Source organism: Bos taurus, chromosome 11, assembly GCF_002263795.3.
Source record: "Bos taurus isolate L1 Dominette 01449 registration number 42190680 breed Hereford chromosome 11, ARS-UCD2.0, whole genome shotgun sequence".
NCBI classification, from domain to species: Eukaryota; Metazoa; Chordata; class Mammalia; order Artiodactyla; family Bovidae; genus Bos; species Bos taurus.
This window is the reverse complement of record NC_037338.1, coordinates 96,343,416-96,368,614: the sequence shown is the minus strand read 5'-3', so window position 1 is coordinate 96,368,614 and position 25,199 is coordinate 96,343,416. Positions and strand designations below refer to the sequence as shown.

The following is a 25,199-nucleotide window of genomic DNA, read 5'->3' as shown; positions in this document are numbered from 1 at the left end:
AGGTTGTTTTAATTTCCATTTCTAGACTCTAACATAATGAAGCATTTTTAAAGTTTTTATTAGTCACTTATCTTCTAAAAGATAGTTCTTATGTCAGTTAACTGTTTTAGTGGGAAGGATTGAGAGGAAGTCTAATTTCAGAAAACTGTTGTTAAGAAATGCCGCCATAGTGTAGATACAGTTGTTCCCACCCACCCACCTCTTTCTTGCCCACACAGATGCACACGGACACACACCCTAATATGTAGAGAAAGGCATGCATCCAGGCCAGGCCACTTTGCTTGTTGCCGCCTGGCCATTTGTTCACCAGCAAATCTTTGGGTTTTTTTTCCTGTGTTTAGAGAGAACTAGCTGGTAATTCACAAGACTGCACTTCACCTTATTTGATACTTTTTGTTATTACCTGCTTGCTTTGTTATCAAACCTAGTTTAAAAAACAGATTTTTGGTTAAATAGTTTTAGTTTGGTACATAATATGCAGTACTTAGAAAATGCATCATACTGGAAATCAGAAATGTAGACAAAAAAGCTGTCACCCCTTAAGAGGTGTAATTTGGGGAGGCACGTTGCAGGGTGCGTCTGGCAGCTTCATGAACAGCACCAGCACCAAGGGCAACTGCGGGGGGTTAATGGGGACCCTGCATCATTCCTTGCCGTGTGCCTGGTGAGTAAACTCCTACAAGTTTCTGGGAATGGTGGCGAGTGAGGAAAAGGCTGCAACAATCAGTGTCACAAAGTGGGGATGACGAATTCACTGAGGAGATCGTTGAGACAGATGTTTAATTAGCTGAAGTCAGAGTGGATAAATTGGGAGAGGACTGCCTATGCAGAGAGATGCCTTTTTCCCTCATCTCTCATTTAACTGTGGGGTTTTTTTTTTTTTTTTGTCCTTACTGTTTTTGAAGATAACATCCTCAGAAACAGGAGGGAGCAGGAAAGAAGGAGTGGAGAGAAAGTAACCTTTGTTTACACTTACTGAACAGTTACTGTATTCTGATATTTTTGTATTTAACCTTTACAGAAGTCTTGTGCGATGGGCATTATCTCCTTGCTGTGATCGAGAAAACTGAAGCTGTGTGCGTGCATATTGTGTGTGTTTATGTGTGCATACTCGTGTGTTACTAGTGAGTAAAGTAGATGAGATATGAACCTAGACCCCTTAATTCTTGAGCCCATTTTTTTCCTGTACCACAGTTTCTCGGGAACACTTAAAATGCAGTGCAGATGAGGGAACTTTCTGGAGTAAAGGTATTGACAGGAGCTGGTGTCACACAGGTGTATACATTTGCCACAACTATCAAATAGTACTTGTAAAATATATGTGTTTGATTGTATGTAAATTTTACCAAAATATTAAAAAGATTCTTAAAGAATTGTTGAAAACCAGTTACTGTTAATCACACTAAAGTACTCAGGTGTGACTGTACTGACATCTGTTCCTTACTTTGAAATACACTTTTAAAAAAAAGATGGACTGAGGGATAGATATATGATAAAGCCAATACAGTAAGGTGTTAATTGTAGGATCTAGGTGGTGGTCACATGGATTTTCAGTGTACCTGTCTTTTAATTTTTTGTGGTTTTAAAAAATGTTCGTAAGAAAATAGGAAAGAACTCATTAAAATGTAAGAATATATGATTTAAATTCTGCTCATATTGACATAAATTTCTGAACTTACAAATATACATCCTCATGGCATAGAAAACACTAATATTCTTTTTGTAGGATGCTTTATCTTTCATTACTTCACATGTTAAATGATACCTTTGAGGTCACAGTTTCTTCCATTGACCTTTAGTTTTAAGTAGCATGTGGAGTTATGAATGTAATAATTGCTACCACTCATTGAATGTTCAAACTTTGCCAGGCAGTCTACCACTTTTTAAAAAGATCATTTCAACTAACCTTAAAACAACTATTTGAATTGGTTGTTATTTTTGTTTTATAAATGAGAAAGCTAAAGCTCAGAGAAGCTGCAGGACTGGTCCTAGGTCACAGATAAGCTGGGACCCAGGGCTTGAATCCAAGTTTGGGCTCCTAACCACAGTGTTGTCCTTCCTGGCAGAGGTGACAGGGTACCTGGCTCAGTGGGGGCAGGGTGCTTTCCTCCCAGCTTCAGCTGATGAAAGCTGGTGACAGCATGATTCGTGGAAGGAGCGTAGGCTGTGGAACCAGCTCAGCCCAAGTCCCCAACCCAGGTGTACCTTTAACACCAGCTGTGAAAGTAGGCAAGTCAAACCTTTCTACCTCAGTTATCTCTTCTGTCAGTAGGGGCAATCCTGTCTACCTTGCAGGGTATTGTTGTTTTGACTAAATGCATGTAAAGCACTCAATCTGTAGGATGCATTCAGTGAGTGTCATGGCCTTTATCCCCACGGCCACAGCCACACTAGGCATACTGTAAAACCTGGCTTTTTAGGTTGTGACTTCTTTCCTACCCATAGGGCTTGGCCTTTGCCTGTGCTTTTTGTTTTTCCAGTAAATTAAGTTTATAGAGAGCTTGTACCTGTAGAAGAACCAGTCTTTGAATTTGTTTGGATGTGGATCTGCCGGAAGCACCTTTTACATGGAACAAGGAGAAAACTTGACCCAGAGCATCAACTCTAATTGTTTTTGACTAACAAAACCCAAACCATATATATCGGGGTGGCTTAATGATCGGGGCTCATTTGTCATATAGCTTATATCAGCAAATTTAATTTACTCCAACAAAGATTCTAGAGACAAAGTGAACAAACCATCATTGCCTGTACCATACATGTTTACAAGCGACTTTTAAAAGCCCCTGTATTAACAGTGAGTAGCTCACAAAGGCTATTGCTTCTTCTCAGAAAATATTTAGAAGAGGAAACAGAATTAAATACCAATATGATTTTTGAGTGAATGACTACAGACAGAGAGGTTTGGGGTACTGCCTCTGCCCTTTAATTTCCCCCACCAAGAGTCTTGATCTCCCCCAGGGGAAGTAGAAAGCCCCCTTGCTTCTGCTGAAAGCCCTGTTTCTTGGGGCAGGCCATTAGTGTGTTTATCCTGTTAGGAGCTGCAAGGGGAGCTCTTCCTCTACCAAGACTGAATTTAGCCACCTGAAAAACCATCACTTTAGAACAGTTGCCCCTCCACAGAAGACTTCTCCAAGACCAGCCCAGGGACCTGAGACACCTGCTCCTTCCTCACGGCTTTCTGAGGCCTGACCATGGAGCTAGTCTTTCCCAGTAAGCAGTTTAATAGACAGTGTTCACAGTTTCAGTAACTACTTTCCATAACAAGCTTTTCCTTTTTGAGTAAAGGCACAAATACTGGGCTTTCAGCAGCAGCTCCAAATATTTTCAGAAAAATGGTCTTCAGTGAGGGTGTTCCTTTTTCTACTATACCTTACAATGACAATAATGCCCAGAGACAAAGATGACTTACAGTCAGGAGAAGACATCAGGAGTGGCACTGGGAAGCAAGTCTGGGGAGAATGTGTTGGCACCTACTTCTCCATAGCTCCTGATCACAGCAGGCCAGTCGGCAAGTTGCAGAGACTCCACTGTGCCAGCAAACCAGTTTTTCCAACAGAAAGACAGTGAGATGTGATTAAAACCCAAGTGCTGCAAGAGATATGAGGTGGTCTGTTGGAACTCCTCAATCTTCCCTTAAACTCACCACATAATTATACAAATATCAAATCATAACCCCAGCTTCCCCCACCCTTTGCTCTTGGCATACTGTGTTTAATAGAACAGTGTGAATTAGGATGAAGTTAAGACGAAGTGTGACTTAAGTCTGAAAAATCCCAAGGGTCCTTCAGGCCCCTTGAGCACAGTGTTTTCCACACCAGATCCATCACTCAATAAATGTTGATGGAATCTCTGCTGCATTGCAGGCATTGGAAAAGAATGACCAGGCCTCTTCCTCGAGAGCTCTCGTCCCAGTGGGGAGACGGCCAATAAAATGTAAGCAAGCCAACAAGATGCCTCTGATAGAGGGTCTCTCTTCCAGCCTTTAGTCTGCCTACTTTCTGACAAAAAGGAGTTCTGTGAGACCCAGTTTTGTCATTTGAAGGGAGCACATCTCACCCTTAAGATAGGGCATTGCCTCGGCCTTTCCATTTCAGTGGGTCATTTCCATGCACCTCCTAATTGGCTACCAACACCACTCTCTGGTGCAGGAAGAGGTGTACAGGATAGCAGGGGCTGAGTGAATTCATGAGCACTGAGGGACCCATTCAGGTCCACAGTGGAAATTGAGAGGCACCGGCCATATCTCAGCCTTGGAACCGCTAGAGAGACACTGACCCTCGGCCACTCAGCCTAGCATCAGAGGGTTCCTAATACGTCAATCTTGCCAGGTGTTGGAGAGTCCCTACCAAGTCAAAGGATGAGATCCCTCCTTTCCTTTGGGAGAAGGTTTAGGATGGGGGCAGTGAGCTTTCACTGGAGTCAAATGGAGGCCCTTCATGCAGAAGAATGGGTTCCTTCTGGTTTACCAGCACCAGACCTCAGCACCACCATAGGTGGCCCGCAGTTGGTGGCTAACACGTGTTGTGGAGTGAGCCAAGGAGAAGCAGCAAGAGCCCATCTACAGCCCACAGCTGCGGCTCTCCCTCCAGCCCAGGCCCAAGGCTGCTCATTTCCTATTTAGGAATGGACTCAGTGCACTTTGACTATTGGAGGTCAGACTTCCTTCAAGAATCAGATCATCGAATGAAAATGTAAATATCCTAAAAATGAAGCGCAGCGCACGTCAGTTGAAATTAGTGTTGCCTTCCAGGTTTCCTCACTCACTTGGATCTCTAATGAGTCCTGTGGGAGCCAGAGGAGTATCCCAGAAAGTCATTTTAAGTATTGATGATCAAGTAGGGAGGAGGAGGCTACTGCCCACGCTGTATCACAGGAAAATAAAATAGAATAAAACAAACACGCTTCCAAAGAGGGGAGGGAAAGAGACCACACACTAAATCTTCATCTTCTCTAGCAGCCATTAAGAGGTACTGTCTGATACTTATAATAATGTCTAAAACAACTGAATAGGAATGCTAAAAAGGAATATAAAAGTCAGTACCAGAAGAAATAACCAAAAACATTTAAGCTGACTGCCTCTAAGGACAGACTCAGGGATGGGCAGGGGATTAACTGCTTTTTGTTACAGGACTTGTAGTATTAGAATTATAAAACTGTAGATATAGGTTACTTTGATAAGAGTAAGAGTAGTTTTTAAAATTTGTAAAAAAAAAAAAAAAAAAAGGCTTTCAAATTCTAGAGCTTAAAAAGCTTTCTCTTGGGGTACTCTTTCTGCCCCCTTCTGATGCCTATGTCAGAAGCTTTCTCTGTCTCCTTTATACTTTAATAAAACTTTATGAAAAAAAAAAAAAAAAAGCTTTCTCTTTCTGTCTCTTACTTATGTGGACTTTCTCTACTTGGAAATTTCCTGTTTCCCAAAAGCCACCGTCCATTTCATTGTGCTGGATGTCAGTTTCCTGTGAGAACATTGTTATTAAATAGTTGCATCTCCAAACCTTTTAAGACCAAAACGTTATATGAGTGTAACTTACACTGTGATTTTGCCAACATCTTGTCTCTGTGACCTGTATTTTCCGTAGGTTAAAGCAGAAACTATTAGCTGAGTTACTCTGTCCCATTCTAAGAGTGACTAATACCTCAAATATAAATGAAAACAGCTGCTTTTCCATAACATTAGACTCCCAAACAGCTGTCACATGTTCATTTGGACTGTTTTTTCCTTTTTTTTTTTTTAAATCGAGACAAAAATGAGTTTACTGGGTCTATGAATCGTTTAAGTCTGTCGTCTAACTTCCGTGGAGAGGTGGCAAAGAGGTCATAGAAAGGCCCATTGAGCTAGAATGTAACTGTCCCAGTTACATTCTTACAATGAAAACCCTGTGATGAGACCCTTCTTCTGTGCCAGGAACATAAGGTCTGTAAGGGCCTGGCAGGGTTGCTGTTCTCCGGCTGCCTTCGCCAGTGAGCTGAGGCCTCCCAGCCGTTGTTCCCTCTCCAGCTGAAGAGACTGTGGAGTGCCACCCGCTGTCTTCCCAAAGCCTGAAGCTGCACGCTGTCCTCCTCCGCAGCCCTTGGGAGGGTTGCTTTCAGGGTGTGGCTGTTACTAAGCAGAAGCAGGCCTCCCTTACTGGCTTAAAGCTCACCACCACTGCGAGTTGGGTGACCGTGGGCACGTTGTCCTCCCACTCTCTAGTTTCTTGCCTTAGTTTGATCTTCAATAAAATAAAGTCACAGCTAGATCACAGGCTGCTTGTTGGCAGTCTTAACTGCAAAGCTTAATCCCTGGGTTCTAGAAACATCTCCCTGGTTTCCACTCCTGCTCCTGTTACTTTTTTTAGCTGTTCGGTAAGTCACTTAGCTCCTTTGAACTTCATTTTACTCTGTGTGCTTGCATGCTCAGTCACTTCAGTCTTGTCCGACTCTTTGCAACCCTGTGGACTGTAACCCTCCAGACTCCTCTGTCCATGAGATGGACAGGCAAGAATACGGGAGTGGCTTGCCATTCCCTCCTTCAGGGGATCTTCCCAACCCAGGTATCAAACCCCACACCTCTTGCATCTCCTGCATTGCAGGCAGATTCTCTACCCACTGAGCCACCTGGGAAGCCCTTCCTCATCTATAAATAAGAATATTAATAGTATTTTCTTCATGGCATTGTTTAGAGAATTCGATAGAGATCCATATCAAACAGCAAGCACTTAGCTGTTATTATTTTATTACTCAATAAATATTAGTTCTGTCCCTTCCCTCAGTTTCACTGTTATGAGACCCAGTCATACTCAGAATGTTGTGATAGCACATGTTTTTTATGTGTATGACTGCTTCGAGTCTTGGTTCGGTAGAGACTCAAGCTGCTAAAGAACCCAGCTCAAATTTAGTCCACGTTAGGTATGGCCCAGAATGTGTGCATCTGTCTGCCCAGCTGCTCATTTGAGCTTTTCCAGGGGTCTGAGGCCCCTTGTCAGAGCAGCACAGCATCAATGAGAACATAGGCCTGCACATGTAGGAATGACCTGGCATTCCTCTGGAGCACTCTGCATCTGGGGCTGGATATGCAGAAGGGTTAAAAGCTGGAGAAACTTTTGTCATAAATTTTGTCTTCAGCGGGACTTCCCAGGGAACATCTGACATTAGCAGAGAGGAAACGCTGATTGGTCTCAGAGTCAGCTGAAGGAGACAGGAGCTGCCGCAGAAGCTGCTGGATTTACTGTTATTAGCAAGGCAAATGGAGAGCCAGCAGGGCAGCCAGCTCCCAGATAATAGATCTAACAAAAGGGAAACCTCCCAGAAAGGAAAATGGCTGGCAGCCATGACTCCTCTGCTGCCATTTTTTCCATTGCTTTTACCTTTTTGTTTCTTGTATTTAGCACAAGCAGGAGCATATTTTAACATCTTAGGTTATAAGTCACAATTGGCTTAAAGTAAAACAGCTTCCTACCTGTTTGATGGCTTCAGAGTTGAACATTGTAAAGTGTGCAAAATTGTATTAATGTAAAAATAAATAGTTGCCATTTATTGAGCACTTACTATGTGCCAGGCTCAGTGCTTTATATACATTATTATTTCATCTGTAAAACAACCTCGTGAGTTAATAATTACCATTATCTCCAATTTAGAGATGAAGAAACAGTATTTACAGTCCTTGAGTAATTTTCCCAAGGTCTTTTTTTTTTTAGCAAGGTAACATTCGTTTATAACATTTTATGAGTTTGAGTACATTATATTTCTACTTCTGTGTACAGTACAGCAAGCTCACCACCAAAAATTTAGTTTCCATTCATCACCATACAGTTGGTGCTCTTCACCTGTTTTGCCCTCCCCACCCCCACTTCCCCTCTGGTAGCTCCTGTTCTCTGTATCTATAAGTTTTTGTTTGGTTTGTTCATTTACTTTGTTATTTTATGTTTGTTTTTAAATTCCACGTATGAGTGAAATCGTACAGTATTTGTCTTTTTCTGGCCGACTTATTTCACTTAGCTTGATATCCTCAAAGCCCATTCATGTTGTTGCAAATGGCAGGGTTTCATCTTTTTTTATGACTAAGTAGTAGTCCTGTGTGTGTGTGTGTGTGTGTGTGTGTTTGTGTCCCAAGATCTTAAAGCTTGGTGGAGCTGGCATTTGAGCCCTGGCATTAAGGTCTTACCCATCTACTGGAAGATACTGAGACAAGAGCCCACTTGGGTATTATGGATCCAGACAGGATACTAGCTAAGAAAAGTGCTTACTAAAGGCTTGTGTCCTGACTTAAAGCACAGCCCTGGTTGGTACAGAGGTGGTTAGAAGGAAGGTGGACAGGCAGAGAGGAACTGGATTGGCAGATGGAGCCCATCTGTGAAGGATCTGACTCCCCAGAACAGTGAGCAGGGTAAATGGGCGGTCGATACCCAAGGACTACACGACTAAGGGGGAACCACAGGCAGCCGGGACCAGGAAACAGATGATGTTCAGCATCCAGGGACAGCAGTACAGGTCCTGTCCTGACAGAGTTAAGTCACAGAGGCAACAAGGAAGCAAAAATCCTACTGTCAAAATGACCTCTAGGAAAAAGATTCTGAAAAATTCCTGTCAAAGACCAGTATTCTGTGGTTTTTCATTGAATTGAAATACAGCTAGCTTTTTTCTCTAGCATTAGAACAGATGAAAACTTAAAAGTACATATATTTAAATACTAAAGTCAAATTTGACACCGAAAGAGGCTCACACTGTAAGGGAACTGGAGAACTAAGACACCACCATCTACCCAATTAATTCATTTAGTCACTCGTCACACATTTACCAAGTCCAGTAGTTGCAAAAATAAATTAGACTGTTGCCTCACACTCACTGCCCATTGGGTCACAGCAAGTAGAATTCTCCAAACAATTTCAGGTATTGTCTTGGTCATGTGTCCCCTGTCTTTTTCCCCTCATTTTCGTCAAGCACGTGTGATTGAATTCAGATAAACTAAATGTGTATTTATGAACACGGAAATCCCGGCAGGTGGGTAGCATCAAGGCAAGCAGGATTTTCAGAGAGGCGCACTGAGAACCTGGTGGGACCAGGCCTGGGGGCAGGGTCCTGGGCAGGGCTGGGCCGAGATCAAGAGCAGTGAGGTACTTGAGTGAGACAGGAAGTCCAACACTAGATGAAAAGAAAGGAGGTCTTGATTTTGCACTTTGGCCTGGGATTGCAAAACTCTTGGCCTAGAGCAGAGCCCAGAGGTGTGAAGTGGTACAACTTGTCCCGTTGTAGAGCCCAGATTATACCTAGGGGCTAACTGTAAGGGGGTGGGGGGCGGCGTTGACAGACTGGAGGGACAGGCAGCATGGGTGAAGGGAATGGCCCGGCAGTGACGTGGAGGTGGGACACCATGAGGTGTGTGCACAGATAGTGAGGAGATGTGTTTGGCTGGATCACAAAGAACATAGAAGAACAAGAAATTAAGATGGATAGACGGTTTGGAGAGTAGGCTGAGGAGTTGGCCATGGGGAGGTTGTGAAAGAATTTTTTTAAATTGGGGTTTGTTAATAGTTGCTTTACAATAGTGTGTCAGTTTCTAACGTACAACAAAGTGAATCAGCTATGTGTATACATACATCCTCACTCTCTTCAACCTCCCTCCCACTCAGCCCCATCCTACCCATCTAGGTAATCACAGAACACCGAGCTGAGCTCCCTATGCTATACGGCAGGTTCCCACTAGCTAGCTACTTTACACATGATAGCTTGTGTACGTCAATCCCAATCTCCCAATTCATCCCACCCCTGAAAAGGATTTTAAGCATGGAAGAGATAACCTTCAGAGTTTGACTCCAGAAGGCACCCTTTGATGAAAAGGTAGGGTAATGGATCGCTGGAGGCAGCTTGGGAGACCGTCCCTTGGGCTGGGTGATAAGCATGCCAGGAAGAGTTGGTGAGTGGATAGAGTCTGTGGAACTTGGGGCTGACCTAATGTCAGCAACAAGGAGGACGGCTAAATGAGAAATATTCCAAACTTGAGGGGCTTTGTTCACTGTGCCAGACCCTCAAAGGCCAGAATCAGTCTGCTTCGCCTTTCCGTCTGTCGTGTCTAGCCCAGGGCATGGCACGTGGTATAATGAAGTTGCTCAGTCGTGTCCGACTCTTTGCGATCCCATGGACTGTAGCCCACCAGGCTTCTCTGTCCATGGGATTTTCCAGGCAAGAGTACTGGAGTGGGTTGCCATTTCCTTCTCCAGGGGGTCTTCCTGACCCTGGGATCAAACCCAGGTCTCCCACATTGCAGTCAGACGCTTTACCCTCTGAGCCACCAGGGAAGCCCAGGCACGTGGTAGGAGTTCAGTAAATGTTCAACAAATGACTGAGTTAATTATTGGGAGGCTCATGGTATCATCATTGGAAACCCAGTTACAAGGAAAAGGTTTGAGAAGAGAAGGTTAATGAGTTTACAGTTAATTGTCTTATAAAATTAGAAGCAGGAAAGTGCTCGGAGTTCTCTCCCTTCCCACAAAAGGCAGGCCCAAGCCATCCACTGTCAGTGGTGCTTCCTTGGGGGAGTTGATGGAGACCCCTAAGAAACCTGCAGCCTGCTGTCCCGCCCAGGGCTAGAACCCCTTCCACCAGGGCCATGGGCGCCAGTTTTGTTTACAGAACACCGTCACTCCAGGGGCTTCACTGCGTCTGCTTAACAGCCTGTCAGGTACGTGCAACTATTACCCTCATGTTACAGAGGAGGAGACGGGTTCAGAGAGGGTGTTATTCACCCAAGCCAGTCTCTGGTGTAAGCAGCTTTGAGTGTGAAGCCCCAGATTCCACTGTATCATAACATCTGGTGATGGAGAACAGTTGGCCCTTAGCTTGCTCTCCATTGACTCAGGTTGGAGTCCCTGCTTTTATATGGTTCAGAAAAGGCTGCAGACAAATAAGTCTCCTTTTTGTCTGTTTCTTTTGTTTTTGTTCTTAGGTGCTTGTGACTAAATTCACTAATTTCACTGGCTGTCAAGGCTGTGTTAAGGAAAATGGGTTTGAACTGCTGCGGTTTTTGAGTTCTGGACTGAATGTCAGAAACCTTTGCCATCACGGGAAATTCTGTCACTCTGGATTTACTATCTGTTCCCCACAGCTGAATTCCTCAGCAGTGTGATTTAGCACCCTGGCTCCCCATCAACCAGTTTTGGCATTTATTTGAATGCATTACCCCACTGGTTTCCATAAACTATTTTACAATTGTTTAAAATAAATGACTGTTTATTTCCACAAAACCATCTGTATTTCTTTACAGAGCAACAGATAACTGTATGTAAAATTTGGTAATGTCACAGTGACTTGAGTTAAGAGAAACAGATTGGGTTGAAAAATTGGACGCTAAGGGACAGTGTTAAAGGTTTCCATTCTCTCTAACAAGTGATATCTGGATTTGAAGGAAGAAAAAATATTTCTTTTTTTTTTTTACAAGTAACATCTGGCCTCCTTTCTCCAAAGGGAAGTACACCCACACCAGCTGGGTGGGGATAGATTATGGACTCTAGGACTTCTCAGGGTGGCAGAGTGTCTGGCCCTGCACCACCCTCCCTGCCTGAACTGATGTGTGGAAGGCTGCTCTCCAGTGGCTTCCAAGCCTTTTCCATGTTCTGAAGTTTTAGGTTGTCCAGGCCCTCCCTCTTCTCGTTCTGACGTTCAGACACAGTTGCTGTGGCTAGAGAAGAAGGGCCTGGATGAGGAAACAGACTGACTAAGAGGCAGGACTGGCCTGGGTCAGTGGGGGTCTTCTGTTCTCCAGCCAGTATCCAAAGCAGCCAAGTGGCTCAGCTTTAGCCACCCTAGCTCCATCCATCCCCAGGAAACCCATTCAGGTTTGGGGCACTGCTGGGAGTCTCCAACCAAAGGGGACGCTTGGAATCCAATGGAGGTGGAGCTTCGAGTCAGATGGTTTGGATGGTGGGCAGGCCAGCTGAGCTTCAGGTTCATCGTCAAGTACAACCATCCTGGTGCCTCAGCCATTCTGGGAATGCAGGACTGTGGAAATGTGCTCCCCACACCCAGTGGCCGCGTGGAAAGTATGAGAGACAGGCCCATCCAGAGATCTTTTTAGAATGAGCCTCATAAAGAAGTCAGGCAGTGGCACCTGGGCAGAACTTTGACTCCTCGAGTAGGAGAGCATGAGTGCTGGAAGAGTGAAGTAGAGATCATTCCAGACAGAGGCACAGTGGGTTGAAACGGCCTAGTTTTAGAGGATATTTCTAGATTACTATGTCATTAGGTGGGAGGTGGAGAAGAGGGAAATGAGACCAGCGTGGCAGACCTAGAGGTTGCAGCCCCTTCTGGAGAGCTAGAAACACCCACTTCTCGCTCTGTCTCTCTGAGTGCTGCTTGGAAAGCAGAAGCGGCAATCCAGGCATGTGACTTAGTGGATCCTTGGAACAACTCTGAAGAGCTAGGTTTCGTTGTTATCCCCCTTTTACAGATGTGAAAGTCAGGCACAGAAAGGTAGATTGCTCAGGGTCACACAGCTAATAAGTGGTGGAGCTGAAAATTCAAACCCAAGCAGTCTGGCTTACAGCTGTTAAACCATACCCTCTCAAATGGTTTGGGGGTCAGGGAACCCCTGGACGGACACACACACATACACACACACACACACACACACACACAGTTGAGCCTAGAGCAGAAATCAGATCAGACCTTCTCCCTACCCCCGGCTGCAGGGATGGACTCCTGACACCCACCTCGTCTCAAAGCCTGAGCTGAGGAAGGTGTCAGGACTGCCCCAGGAGGGGGTTGAATAGGCCAGACAGACAGTATGGGATCCCTGTTGGTTTTCCATAATACTGTCTGGAATCCACAAGGAGGACAGGGAAGGTATGGGGTGGGCAGTGTGACCCTCAGTCTGTGGTCATTGGCTCTCTTTGGGAATCGTCTCTGGGCACTAGCAGCCAGCCTCAGATGCTTGATTCATCTTCACTTTTGCTGCTCAGCTCCTTTGAACAGCTCCGGAAACCTCTGGGGCCCACTCCATGGCTTGACTTAGGACCACGGGAGCTGCTAAACAGGCTCTGTGCCATTTTAGTTCCTGGCTCTCCAGCAACCACTGAGCCCACATCATCTGAAGGGAGGCTCCAGGGGCCTCAGTCCCTAGTCTGGTCCCGCTGGAATCATCGCTAAGGTTATTCAACCTCATTTTTTAAAATTGGATTTTTAATTACAGTGAAAGTCACTCAGTCGTGTCCAACTCTTTGTGACCCCATGGACTATACAGTCCATGGAACTCTCCAGGCCAGAATACTGGAGTGGGTAACCTTTACCTTCTCCAGGGGATCTTCCCAACCCAGGGATCGAACCCAGGTCTCCCTCGTTGCAGGCGAATTCTTTACCAACTGAACCACAAGGGAAGTATTACTAAAATATGCCCTCTGTGAAAAAGTCAAACAAGATAGAAATCTGTAAAGAAAGCAAAAGCCTTCACCTTTGCTACTGCCTCACCCTACCCCTGATATAATTCTAACGGAATAACCTTGAGAACAGTTTGACTCACAGCCTTCCAGATTATGTTTGTATGTGTATGTGTTATCAACAAACATGTGTGCACACACACATGTAAATAATACACATATGCAGCTGGGGTTTTACTTTGTTAAAATGGAACATGTGCTATACCTTCTGTATCTTTTTAAATTTAATAGTATATCAAAGTAATCTTCCCATGTCTTATTAACTTAAGCTTAATTTTTTAACAGCTCCATAACATCCCAGTATACAGATATACTGTATTTACTTTCTAGTTTCCTACTAGAGGATATTTAAATTGTGTGCACTTTTTAGTATTAAAACAGTGCTACAGTGAACATCTTTGAACACACATCATCATGTGCTTGGAATCATATTTCCTAGGCTAGATTCCTTTGTGGGTCATTGTTGTTCAGTCACTCAGTCACGTCCAACTCTTTTGCGACCCCATTGACTGTAGCCCACGAGGCTTCTCTGTCCTTGGGGTTTCCCAGGCAAGAATACTGGTGTGTGTTATCACTCAGTCCGACTCTTAGTGACCCCTTGGACTCTAGCCCCCCGGGCTCCTCTGTCCATGGAACTCTGCAGGCAAGAATCCTGGAGTGGGTTGCCATTTCCTTCTCCAGGGGATCTTCCCGACCCAGGGATGGAACCTGCATGTCCTGCACTGGCAGGCGGGTTCTTCACCACTGAGCCCCCAGGGAAGCCCTTGTGGGGCAATTCAGTTTTAAATGGCGCCTGGTTGTAGTCGTTCTGTTTAACAGAGGAAACCACCACTACCCCTGAGCACCTACAAAGAGCCCATTGGCTGCGCTGGAGCTCTGGGAGTAGAGTTGGGGTTTTAACTTTTTTGTTTTTTTTTTTTCCTTCTTTTGGCTGCACTTTGAGGCATGTGGGATCTTAGTTCCCAAACAGGGATCAAACCTCCACCCCCTGCATTGGAAGCATGGAGTCTTAACCACTGGACCACTGGAAGTCCTGAGTTGGATTTTTAAAAAATCCCACCCTGATCTTCAGAGCGCCCTGACTTGGGGCAAGGGGGCACAGGAGGACAATGACAAATAGATATCAGTGCTTCTAATACAGCCTGCCCCGGGCACTGAGAGGAACACCGCCCCGAAGAGGTGATTAAAGCGCTCTTCTTAATTCTGACAGGGAGTCGGACAGGGCTGCAGAGAGGAGGGGAGCTGCCCAAAGGTGTGCCTTCCGACCCCTCTCAGGAGCCCTTCTGCGAGGCTGGGTGTTCAAGAAGAAATTTGTTCCGAAGAATTATGGTGCTCTTGCATTTTCTCCTACACAAAGAAGAAAATCTCAGCTGCACGCCCTTTCCTTTCCTCCTCTTGGCACTTTCTGATTGATGATTGGAAATGATGGCAATACATAAACTATTTTTCTTTTTATTTTATGACCTGGTAATAGCAGTAACATATTTCCAGTAAATGTTTTCTATCGCAATAAAAAAGTTGTAACAAGACTAGAAATGGGTATAGTTAAACCCTAAAGAAATCACACTTTCAGAACTGTGGATTGAGGCAGTAACTCTGTAAATCATTTAACTTGGAAAGAGGCTCCCTCCCCCCAGCAAAGTCGGGGCACGCAGATGACGCTGTCTTTAAGCACTCAGCAGATAGGTGCCCGCATGAGGGCTGAGGGGCTCTCGGTTTCAGCCCCTCGAGACCCACTGCCCACTCTCTCTTTCTCCTGGTCTCCCACCTAGTGTCTTCACTCCTTTCTGAACAGATAAATTCTCTCAACCTTACAATTCTTTTTTTCTAACCCCAAATTCAATAAGACTGTAGAAAGCTCTTCCTGGAACACAGCATAGCAGTGTGGTTAAGAGCACAAGCCTGGACTCACACACCTGGATTCTCCTCCTGGCCTCACTGTGGACACGTGGCTTAACCACTCTGCGTGTTTTCCTCCTCCATAAAATGGGCTTAGAATAGGGCCTGCCTCATAGTTTTATGATTCAGAAAATTAGTGCAGGTAAAGGACTTTGTTAAGGGCCAGGAGAGTCCTCAATGTCAGTCACTGTTGTTATACTCTAAAGGAGCAAATTGATGATTTTGTTTAAACTTGCATAGCAGTATAACAGCTGACATTTGCTGAGTGCTTATTACATCCTAGGCACTGTGTTCTGTGTAATCTTTACAATTACTCCACGAAGGTTTAGACCAACTAATTTGCCCGGTGTCACAGAGCCTTTGTAAAAGAGCCGAGATTTTAACCCAAGTCTTTTAAACTCCAAAACTCAAACTTTAACTACCCCGTGTCCACCTTCTAGGATTAGATGCTCACAACAAGAACAGGGAGGGTTACACTTTGTTCTTGCCTCTTTTTGTTTTGAACAGTGAGTTTCGGTTCTACTTGGGGATCTTAGTGTCCCCTGGCAGACAGCCTCTCACCTAGCTCTGAGGAACTGCTCTGAAGAAGTATGAGAGGAGCCAGGATACATATGAATTTTTTGGCTGCAATGTACAAGTAGTCATGTACACATCCTGGTAAAAGATTACTGCTAATCACAAAAAAACAAGAACAGATCTATCAAGATGGTTACACTTTGAATAGTTCTGTCTCACACCAGACATGTCCTCCTTTGTCTGGGAAAGATTTAAAACCAATAATGTTGAGCGCTTATGCTCTCAGAACTCCAGGGCCAGGCAAAAAGAAGCACTTTTTCCCCCCTGTTTGGAGGCAGAGTTGCCTTGTCCCCAGCTGGAGCTTGTTTAGGCTCTGTTACTCCTCAGAGGATGGATGGCTGGTGCTTCTGTGTGTCCAGTATCCTTAACGTGCTCTAAAAATTAGTCCTTCCCCAGCCTTTGTCTTTAATTTCTGGTTCTAGCTGACACCTTCATTAATGGTCCGGTGCAAGCTTTCTGTCGACGTGAAGACGACTGTGTGAAAGTGGTTTTGCTGCCCTATCAATAATGGTCATAATTTCCCCAATACTCTCATCAGCAGTGAATTGAGTCTTGCAGCAAAGAAATGGAAACCCCAGTGCCGTGGTTTTAAAGCGATTTGTCTTGTAGACGGCGTCTTATTTCAGTAAAATCAGGTCAGTGCAGCACTGCTGGGTCAGATCTAAGTCAGATACAAATTAGTTGGAGGAAATTGATCATTCCAACATTTAGGTTATTTTTAGCTTCTGTAGCTTTTTAATGTCTCTTTTTTCCCCTGTATTTACCTTTGCGTTCATAAAGCTTAATAAAGTTTAAATGTCTTCTCAGTTTCCACCAAGCCTTTGACAATAGGCAAGCATGCTATCTCCCACCCCATGATAGCAGCCTTTCTTCATAGTTTTGGGGTTCGCTCCAGTTACAACGTTGTTTGAACTCTTAAACCCACTCCTGCTCATCCTCTGGCCTGCCCCCTTTCTGGGGTTTGTTTATTGCCCACACTGGCCCCTCGACCGGTCTGTTCTTCATTGCTATTGAAAGTTAATGGGGGCAGAATTGCATTCCCAAACATTTGAACCTGAAGTGGCCAGGCCCGAACTTAGTTGATCTCTGGTGATCGGTTCAATTTAGTTACGATTTTTTGCCATTAGGCCGGGGCTGAATGATGGTGATTTGGTTGAGGCCAAATGTCTGAAGAAAATTGGCTCTCTGATAAGAGTGCTGTTATCAGAGGGGGCTACCTTCTCATTTACATTTAGATGAGTATTGATTATTTATTTACTCAGAGAAGTGAGATTCGTTTCCAATCTTATCTTTCTCGTCTCTCCTTGTCAGCAGAAAGAGAGATAGAGCTCCTGACATCAGGCCAAGATAACAGCACTTTGTAGTAAAGATAAAAGTTGGAATGGGCCTTTTTCTAGTCTTGACTGAAAGGATAAGTTTTAAAAATTAGAACTGATGGGTCATGCTTTCAAAACCTTTCCTGAAGGTTTTGCAGTTTAACTAGGCAGGAGAATTGGTTTATTGGAACAGCCTTGGTCTTTCTTCTTTTGTAATAGGAATTGTATTTAATTTGATTATATTCGGCTGTTTCACTGAGAGCAAATTGTGTATTGGCTCAGAAGAGGCTGAAGTGTGACCTTATTGTCATGTCAGCTTGTTCCTTTCTTATTATTTAAATTCTAAATGATCCAATCCAAGCCTCAGAGGGGGTATAAGCTACAGTGGTTATCACTTGAATATAATTCAGTGCTTATATTAAGATCAAACAGAAAATGATTATAGTCACTCCTACAGGAAGAGTTACAAGCGATGGAGCTGACACTAAATGCAAACATTTTAGGATAGCTGATGTTGGTTCTGAGCTTGGATATTGACAGCATCAGCTTGTTGGTGATGGCTTTGGCTCAGTGAGGAACTCGGGATTCAGCCGGCCCCTGCCACAGATCAGACAAGGCTTGGCACAGCTTGCCTCTTGTGGGTCTCCCTGCCACCAGTCTTCTCAGCCCACTGTTGACAGAGCCACCAGGAGAAGTGTACCGAAATATAAAGCTGATTGTGTCACTTCCCTGCTCTGTTAGCATCTGTTGCTTATAAGAGAAAACTTAGACTTTGACCAACATTCTGGGCCAAGCCTCCTAGCCCCAGCTTCCCCTTGAACCCCCACAGAACCCAGGCCTTTTCTCCACTGAATTTGCTCTGGGCCCCAGGCAGGGGGCTCTTCAGTACTTCCTTGCCTTTGCACATTCTGTTCCTTCTTATAGGAATGCGCTACTTCTCCCTTCTTCTCCCGGCTCCCAGCTCCGCATCAAGACTCAGTTCAGATGTGTCCACCTCAGAGAAGGGGCAGTTCATTGTCCCCTCTTCTGGATTCCCACAGCACCTGTCCTGACCTGGGGAAGAGCACTGGCTGGGGCTCTTTGATAGTTTTATCTGCTCATGTGTGTCCTGCCACCTCCCCCAGCCTGCAGGAGGTCTGGAATCACCGATTATTCATCTCTGTGTCTGGGACACTGTTGTTGCAGTGGGACTGAAGTGTTTCTAGGTGAATGTATGGATGGCATGGCAATATCACATATCTTTTGGTATCTGTGCTGCCGTGGTTTGTTTGATGGGGATGGTAGGTACTCATCATTTTTAGACTGTATTCTTAGGACCACAGAGACTAAGGAACTTTAGGAATCCTGGCTGCTGAGCAAGTCTCTAATCTCAAATCCTGCCCGTAGCTTAAAAGCAAGCTTGTTTAAATAGATCTGCCTGCTCTCCTACCCGTACTCCTACCTCAGACACACGTGAGAAAGGATGCGGACGTCTGCTTGATGCCAGCATTCCCCACCCCCCTGTATTATCCTTTAACGGGGCTGTTAGCTTGTGACTCTGAGGCTCAGGACCTGCCTAAGCCTCCTGCAACAGTTCCTGCTCCACCCAGCCTGTTCTAGCAGTGACAGCAGCTGCCACTGAGCCCCTCTAATCCTCACAGCACCCTTCTCAGGTACAATACACAGAGATTGTTACTTCCCCAGAACGCATAGTGAGAGGGTACAGACACCAGAGTTTTCTATTCAAAACCCAGCCCTTCCTCTTATTTGTTCATACTTAACTTTTTCTGGCTGCAAGCAGCTCTTTCAGATTAAAGCTCCTCTTCAAGCTAAAAAATGAAAAATAACGTGAAGGCACATCCCTGAAAGTGTTCAGCCTTTTCCTTTATCATTCTCCAGATAGGTGGGCCTTCAACATGTTGTAATGTTCAGCGATAATAATGATAGGTTAATTCATTTATGTCCTACTTCAATCTGAAAAGCAGTTGGAATAGATACACTAAAGGGATAAAAATTGCATGAATTGGAAAACTCCCTGAAAGTAAAGGAAAATAAAGGTCTGGAGGTTTAACTGACCCAGAAATGCGTGTTCAGTCATCACACATCTAGTGCTGAGCTTCCTCGTAGGCAAAGGAGAAAGGAATACAGTATCAGTTAGTTGCCAGATTTATGTTAAACTGTCTAAAGGTACAAACACACCAGTTGCTCTGAGGAACTACAGCATTTCCCGCTAGATCTGGAGATTTCTTCCGTGGGCCTTTAGAAGTAAGATGCAGAATGATAGTGACGATGGTGTGGCTTCTCTCTCTTCACTCTTCAGGCTTTTGCCCTTGCTTCCCGTTGGATTTCAGCCCTCAGCTGGCCCTCAGCTGTTAAGTAAGGACATACCAAATGCTTTTACATTTCAGGCGAGGATTAAAGAAAAGGCATTGAGGAAGCTGAACTGAGCATATATCCACCATCCAACAGATACTACAGATTTCCTTCGAAACTTACATCCTAAGATGTTTGCTTTGGGTTTACAAAATCCCATAAAAATCCTGCCTGGGTATTATAACTTGGAGCCCTCCCTAAGTGCCCAGAGCAGTATTTTGTTCCTAGACCATTCGGTGACATGGTTTTACTGCAATAAATACATCATCAGAATGCCTAAGCAGGTTTTCTCGTCTCTGCAGAATAACTGCTTCCCAGAGTCTTCCTTTTGCCTTCCTCTCTGCTGTGAGGGAAAGGGGATGGAACTCCGTGCACAGCTGTGACATTTTACAAACCTTTCCAAAGGGTGGATATTGCCTTGAAAACGATGTCGTGTTTGGTGTGAAAGAGCCTCATATTTTTATATAATCACTTCTTTGGCAAAAGTATGTTAATGGAAACTGACCTCACAGCTTGTCTTTATAAAACGGCTTTTGGCCGCTGTTTTTCCTATCCTCCTGTGTCAGCTGCCTGAAAATCAAATTAACATTTGATAGAAACTAGTGTTTGATATATAGTAGGTCTGGGTTGTTATAATCTCGATTATCATCAACAGACATTTATTAAGAACATACAAGTGAGACACTACATCCGTGTGCAATGTGTAGACCACAGGCCTGGGCAGTCTGAGGTATGAAGTCAGACTGAGTCCGCCACTTCCTGTGGGACATTGAGCAAGTTATTTAGCCTCTGTAAGTCATGGTTTCTTCCTCTACAAAATGGAATTTGTACTCTTTACATCCTAAGATAATCAAGAGTGAAAGAGAGGAGGTATATGAAAGGCCGACCGCAGTGCCTAGCGCATAGTAGACCTTGTTCTCTGTTACAATCTCTTCTAAAAGTTGGATGATGTGGATGACCGTGGTGGAAGCTTAAATGACACTATTAATGTTCTGTTCTAACTGCTTTATAACTATTAACTTACGGAATCCTCAGACCTATAAAGTAGTAGCTGCTAGCATTATCCCCATTTTATAGATGAAGAAACAGAGAGGTTAAGTAAGTTGGCCCAAAGTCGCAGAGCTACGTTTCTCAGGCAGAACTAGACGGGGGCAATCTGGCCCCAAGTGCGTGCCCTTCATCATCAGGCTATATTGCTTCTCATATATCCCCTGCCTCTCATTACACTGTATGACCTAAAGTTTATCAGTTCGGCCTTTTCAGAAGAAAACGTGTAAAACGGTCTTTCTCTATGAGCTGTCTTATCCAGCATTCAGGCAAGAATCATGAGAGAAATTGAGATTTGTAATAGGCAGTTTTCTATTTGGGTCCAGATCTGGAGTCTCATCTACAGCTTAACTAGCCGCCGCTCCCCAAAGTTAAGACCCATCTGTCATTTGCCAGGTTCAGAAGTGGGTTAGCAAGTTGTTCTTAGTTTTTGTGGACGACCCTGGAGAACTGAGAGCAAAAGATTATGCTCGACATTTTAGTTACTTAAAAAACTGTACATATGTAGGAATATTCTTAAGAAAGATGGGGAGAGGATCTTCCTGGACGGATGGCAGAATAAGGTCAGCCTTTATTCCTAAGGAACCTGGATAGAGCATGGGATACTTAGCACTTGGTGAATTTCACTAAAATAATTATTTCAGATCATCTATTGTAGAAATGAGTGTATAGAAACCACAAATAGTTTAGAACCCAAATGAATCCACAGAGCTACCAAAAATATATACTTAAGGTATAAACTATGGGTTTGTTTTTTTTAATATAGGTCAGTCATTTATAGTTTGTTAAAGGAAGAAAGCTTCAAAAATACATAGGCTTTGGTTACATTCCCCCATCCTGCTTCCTACTTGCGTGATCTTAGACTGGTTGCGTGATCCCTCACTTCAGGGTCCCAGTCTGTCAAATGAGGGTAGTAATATCTGCCTCTCAGAATTGCTGTGAGGATTTAGTAGGGTAACATATGTGGAGTGCTTGGTGTATAATGGCCACGCGGCAGTTTAGAGTCGTCATGATACTAGGCTCAAGGAGAAAGTCCTCCAGCAACTTTTAGGAAACAAATTATTTTTGTAGAAAAATCTACAGAACTCAAGAAACAAGAAAGTAAATATGGAATGATGGCATTTACGGCTTAGAGAGTGATGCAGGGATCTGTGTTTAGCGATAAGGGACCCTTGGTAGTACTCCCTGCCTCCCCTGGTTTCCCTCGTCCATGTTCCCCAGGCAGCCGCAGAGACCAAAAGGAAAAAGTGTACAAAGGAGACCAGCCTGAAGTACACCCTCAAGCAGCCAGGCCTTGGCTCCCAGAAGCAGGAAGAGGGTGGCTTGCTTACTCTCTACCTGTCAGGTAGGCAAGCAGCTCTAGACACCCAAAACTCTATGTGCTGTGCTCAGAGTGACCATGCCAGGTTACAGGGTTCCTGAAGATGAAAGCATTGAGCTACATAAACAGATAAGGTCTAGTTTTGATTAAAGTATTGCAAACGAAAGACCTATTGGAGATGCCACAGTGTGTGGTAGTTAAAGTATCCTCAGAAAAATGGCATAGTAAGAAACTGGAGGACTTATAAGTAGATATAATGTTTTTAAAATGATAAATAAAAGTAGCTTTTATTTAAGTTGTTACAGGAAATTTGAAAAATACAGGAAACCACTAAGGAGAAATAAAAACAGTCATCATCGCACTCTCCAGTGTAATCACTGTTCACCTTTTGGAAGTAACCTTCCAGTACACCCCCCATTACTTTACATATATTTTTCATAATTGAAATCATCTTACACATGTTGTATTATAATTTTTCATAAACTAGCATATTACAAACATGTTTGATAAAATCAAATACTTTTGCAACATCACTTTTAATATCTTAATATCTTCATTGTATTTCACAATATTTTGTTTAACTAGCCTCCCTGTTGGAGTCTCAGAGTCTCTCAGTCGTGTCCAACTCTTTGCAACTCCATGGACTGTAGCCCATCTGGCTCCTCTGTCCATGGAGTTCTGGCAAGACTACTGGAATCGGTTGCCATTTCCTTCTCCAGGGGATCTTCCCAACCCAGGGGTTGAACCCGGGTCTCCTGTGTTGCAGGCAGATTCTTTATCATATGAACCACCAGTTGTTAGGTCTGGGTTATTCCCATATTTGACTGTCATTAAAAAAATGAATTATTACAGCTTTGTACCCAGATTTTACTGTAAATTCATAGGAGCGAAAGTCAGTGCCTATGCACTGTGTTGCTGGGAGATACCAAGGTTGTGGGAAATTAACAGGCCAGTACTTTAGAAAGCAGCTCCCCAAGTTTGGTGGTGGCTCTCTTCTCTCTAATAGGTCGAAGCTGCCCAGGGCTGTGAAAGGTGGGGGGTTAGGGAGGAGACAGCAGCAGGTGAGAGGGCAGGGGAGAGGGATCTTAGGACTTTCTCAACAGCTAAGTTTCCTTCAAGCTCAGCTGGGTGTGACTTCCGGTGACTACTTCCCACCAGTGAGTATGAAAGTATCCGGTGACGGCAGCAGGCAGGCTGGGTAATTGACAGATATTGGCACTGCCGGGTGATGGCTCATGGAAACTGAGAATTATCTGTATTTCCATACCTTTATTCGCTTCATGTTTTTGGAATTAAAATTGAACTGTGTAGAATGTTGAACTGCAATGCATTCTTGACCTGAATACGGTGTACTAGAATTTATCAGAACTGTATGGACTTCTAAGCATGCATGTCCTTAAATAGTCGTATGCGTCTTGAGCGTTGTTAACTTAGTGCAGGCTTAAAACCTCTAAGTAGTGTAAAAAAGGACTGAACGAATGTAAGAATTCTGATAATCGGCAGAAACGCTAGTGAAATACCAGTTAGAGAAAAGATCAAATATACCATGAAACTGAACTGCAGCTGCAGTGCTGCGGATGAACTTAGAGCATGGGAGGGGAATGGCTGGAGGTGAGTGAAAGGCCTCCAGACTGATGGAGGAGACGTGTCGGACGTGAATGAATAATCGACAAGATGACGACAGCTGAGGAACATATCTAAAAATACGTGTTGCACCTGGGAGCCCCGCAAGGCCTCTGGCGCTTCCTCAGATCTCTCCCACCTCCTGTCTGACCAGACATGCCTTTCATAGTCAAAATAATCAGACAGTTTCTTACACCTCTAATCTTTTCAATACCCATTAACAACAACAAGAGCAGTCTTTTGAATCTGATCATTGGATCGTTAGGTGTTATCTGAGAACAAGATTGTCATTTGGCTTGACAAAGAAATACATGAATAAATGCCCCATGTTTTAAGATCTTTCAGAACCCCCTTGAGATGCAGGGTAGCTAATATTTCTGGTCTTCAGTATTATTGAACCTGTGCCTCTTGTGTTTTCATAAATATTTCAACAAAACCATGAATCAGTAGCTACTATCCTTCTGTCACTATAACCCCCAAACCTGGAGTTTATTTTTTACCCTATCTGCTTTTTAAAAAATTTTTCTGCATTTTTGGGTTCTAAGCATACTTTATTTCTGCTTGTAATTGATTATTCATTATCATATAATAACTATAATGTTATAGGAGTGCCTCCTATGAGGCAGGTACAGTACTAAGTATTTTTCCTGTGTCATCTCTAATCTTCACAATAACCCTTCAAGGTATGTGTTCCCACATTATACATCAGGAATCAGAGATTCAGGGAGGGGAGGGTACCTGCTCCTATCTGGGAAACCATTGTAGCCACAATGGTGGATCCAAGTCAGTCCGACTCAAAAGCCTTTTACCTCTCATCTCGTTTAGGGGAGAACTGCACAAAAGTAGACCCAATAATAGAACAGACAAATATGTGAAACCTTGTGGGGAAAAAAACTCAGACTCTTCCATCTTGGATAGCTAGACCCCAAGCAGACATCAGTGTTTTCCTAATGCATTGTCAGCTTTTCACCGGTATGTGGTGTTTTCTCAATGTTCAGTTCACTGTTTCAGCCTCCTCCCCTCCTCCTGCCCCTTTGATCTTCCAGGCCCTCAGTACCGCCTGGAGAAGCAGAGCGAGCCCAACGTCGCCGTGGACCTGGAGAGCACCTTGGAGAGCCAGAGCGCCTGGGAGTTCTGCCTGGTCCGCGAGAACAGTACGTTGGCCTCCTCGCTCCATGTCCGCTTTGTCCGTTGCAACATGCTCACCAGTCCCGTGTCTGGGAACGCTCAGTGGTCTGGCCTCCCTAGGCAGATTTGAAGTGACTGTTTTCCAAAGCAGACCTCAGCCTTCACGCCAGAAGCGTAATCCCAGTGTGAAATGATTGATTTCATGCTTTTTGGTAAAGAGTCTGCATCCTGCTTGGCCCTCTGTGATTAATATTTAATCTGTTAAACTGTTGTCTTCCTAAATTAGGAACAGTCCTGGAAACGGCTTAGAAATGTAAGGCCTTTTCTCTGGCAAAGGCTATTTTGTATATAAAGCATCTGGCCCTGTCGATATCACTGGTCAGTCATCAGGTTTTAGAAAATTCTGACCATTTTCATACTCTCGGCTGGAGGCAGCATAGGGTGGTTCCTAGTGGTGTGTAGAAAGCCTCTCTGCTGCTGCTGCTGCTGCTAAGTCACTTCAGTCGTGTGCAACTCTGTGCGACCCCA

General features: G+C 44.2%; 1 protein-coding gene across 13 annotated transcripts in view; it reads left to right on the top strand.

Annotated features, from left to right (window-relative positions):
* The window catches only part of MAPKAP1 (MAPK associated protein 1), a 232,872-nt gene that overhangs the window by 147,941 nt on the left and 59,732 nt on the right, over positions 1-25,199 (top strand). For 10 of the 13 annotated variants that reach the window (XM_005213147.5, XM_059891328.1, XM_005213140.5 and 7 more), the window contains one exon: positions 24,590-24,697. The exons of 2 other annotated variants lie outside the window; for them this stretch is intronic. In XM_005213147.5, coding sequence (XP_005213204.1) covers positions 24,590-24,697 — 108 coding nt within the window. Of the gene's footprint in view, positions 1-10,924; positions 11,211-24,589; positions 24,698-25,199 lie in introns of those variants that run through there. One more of the 13 variants, XM_010810350.4, reaches the window with a different exon arrangement.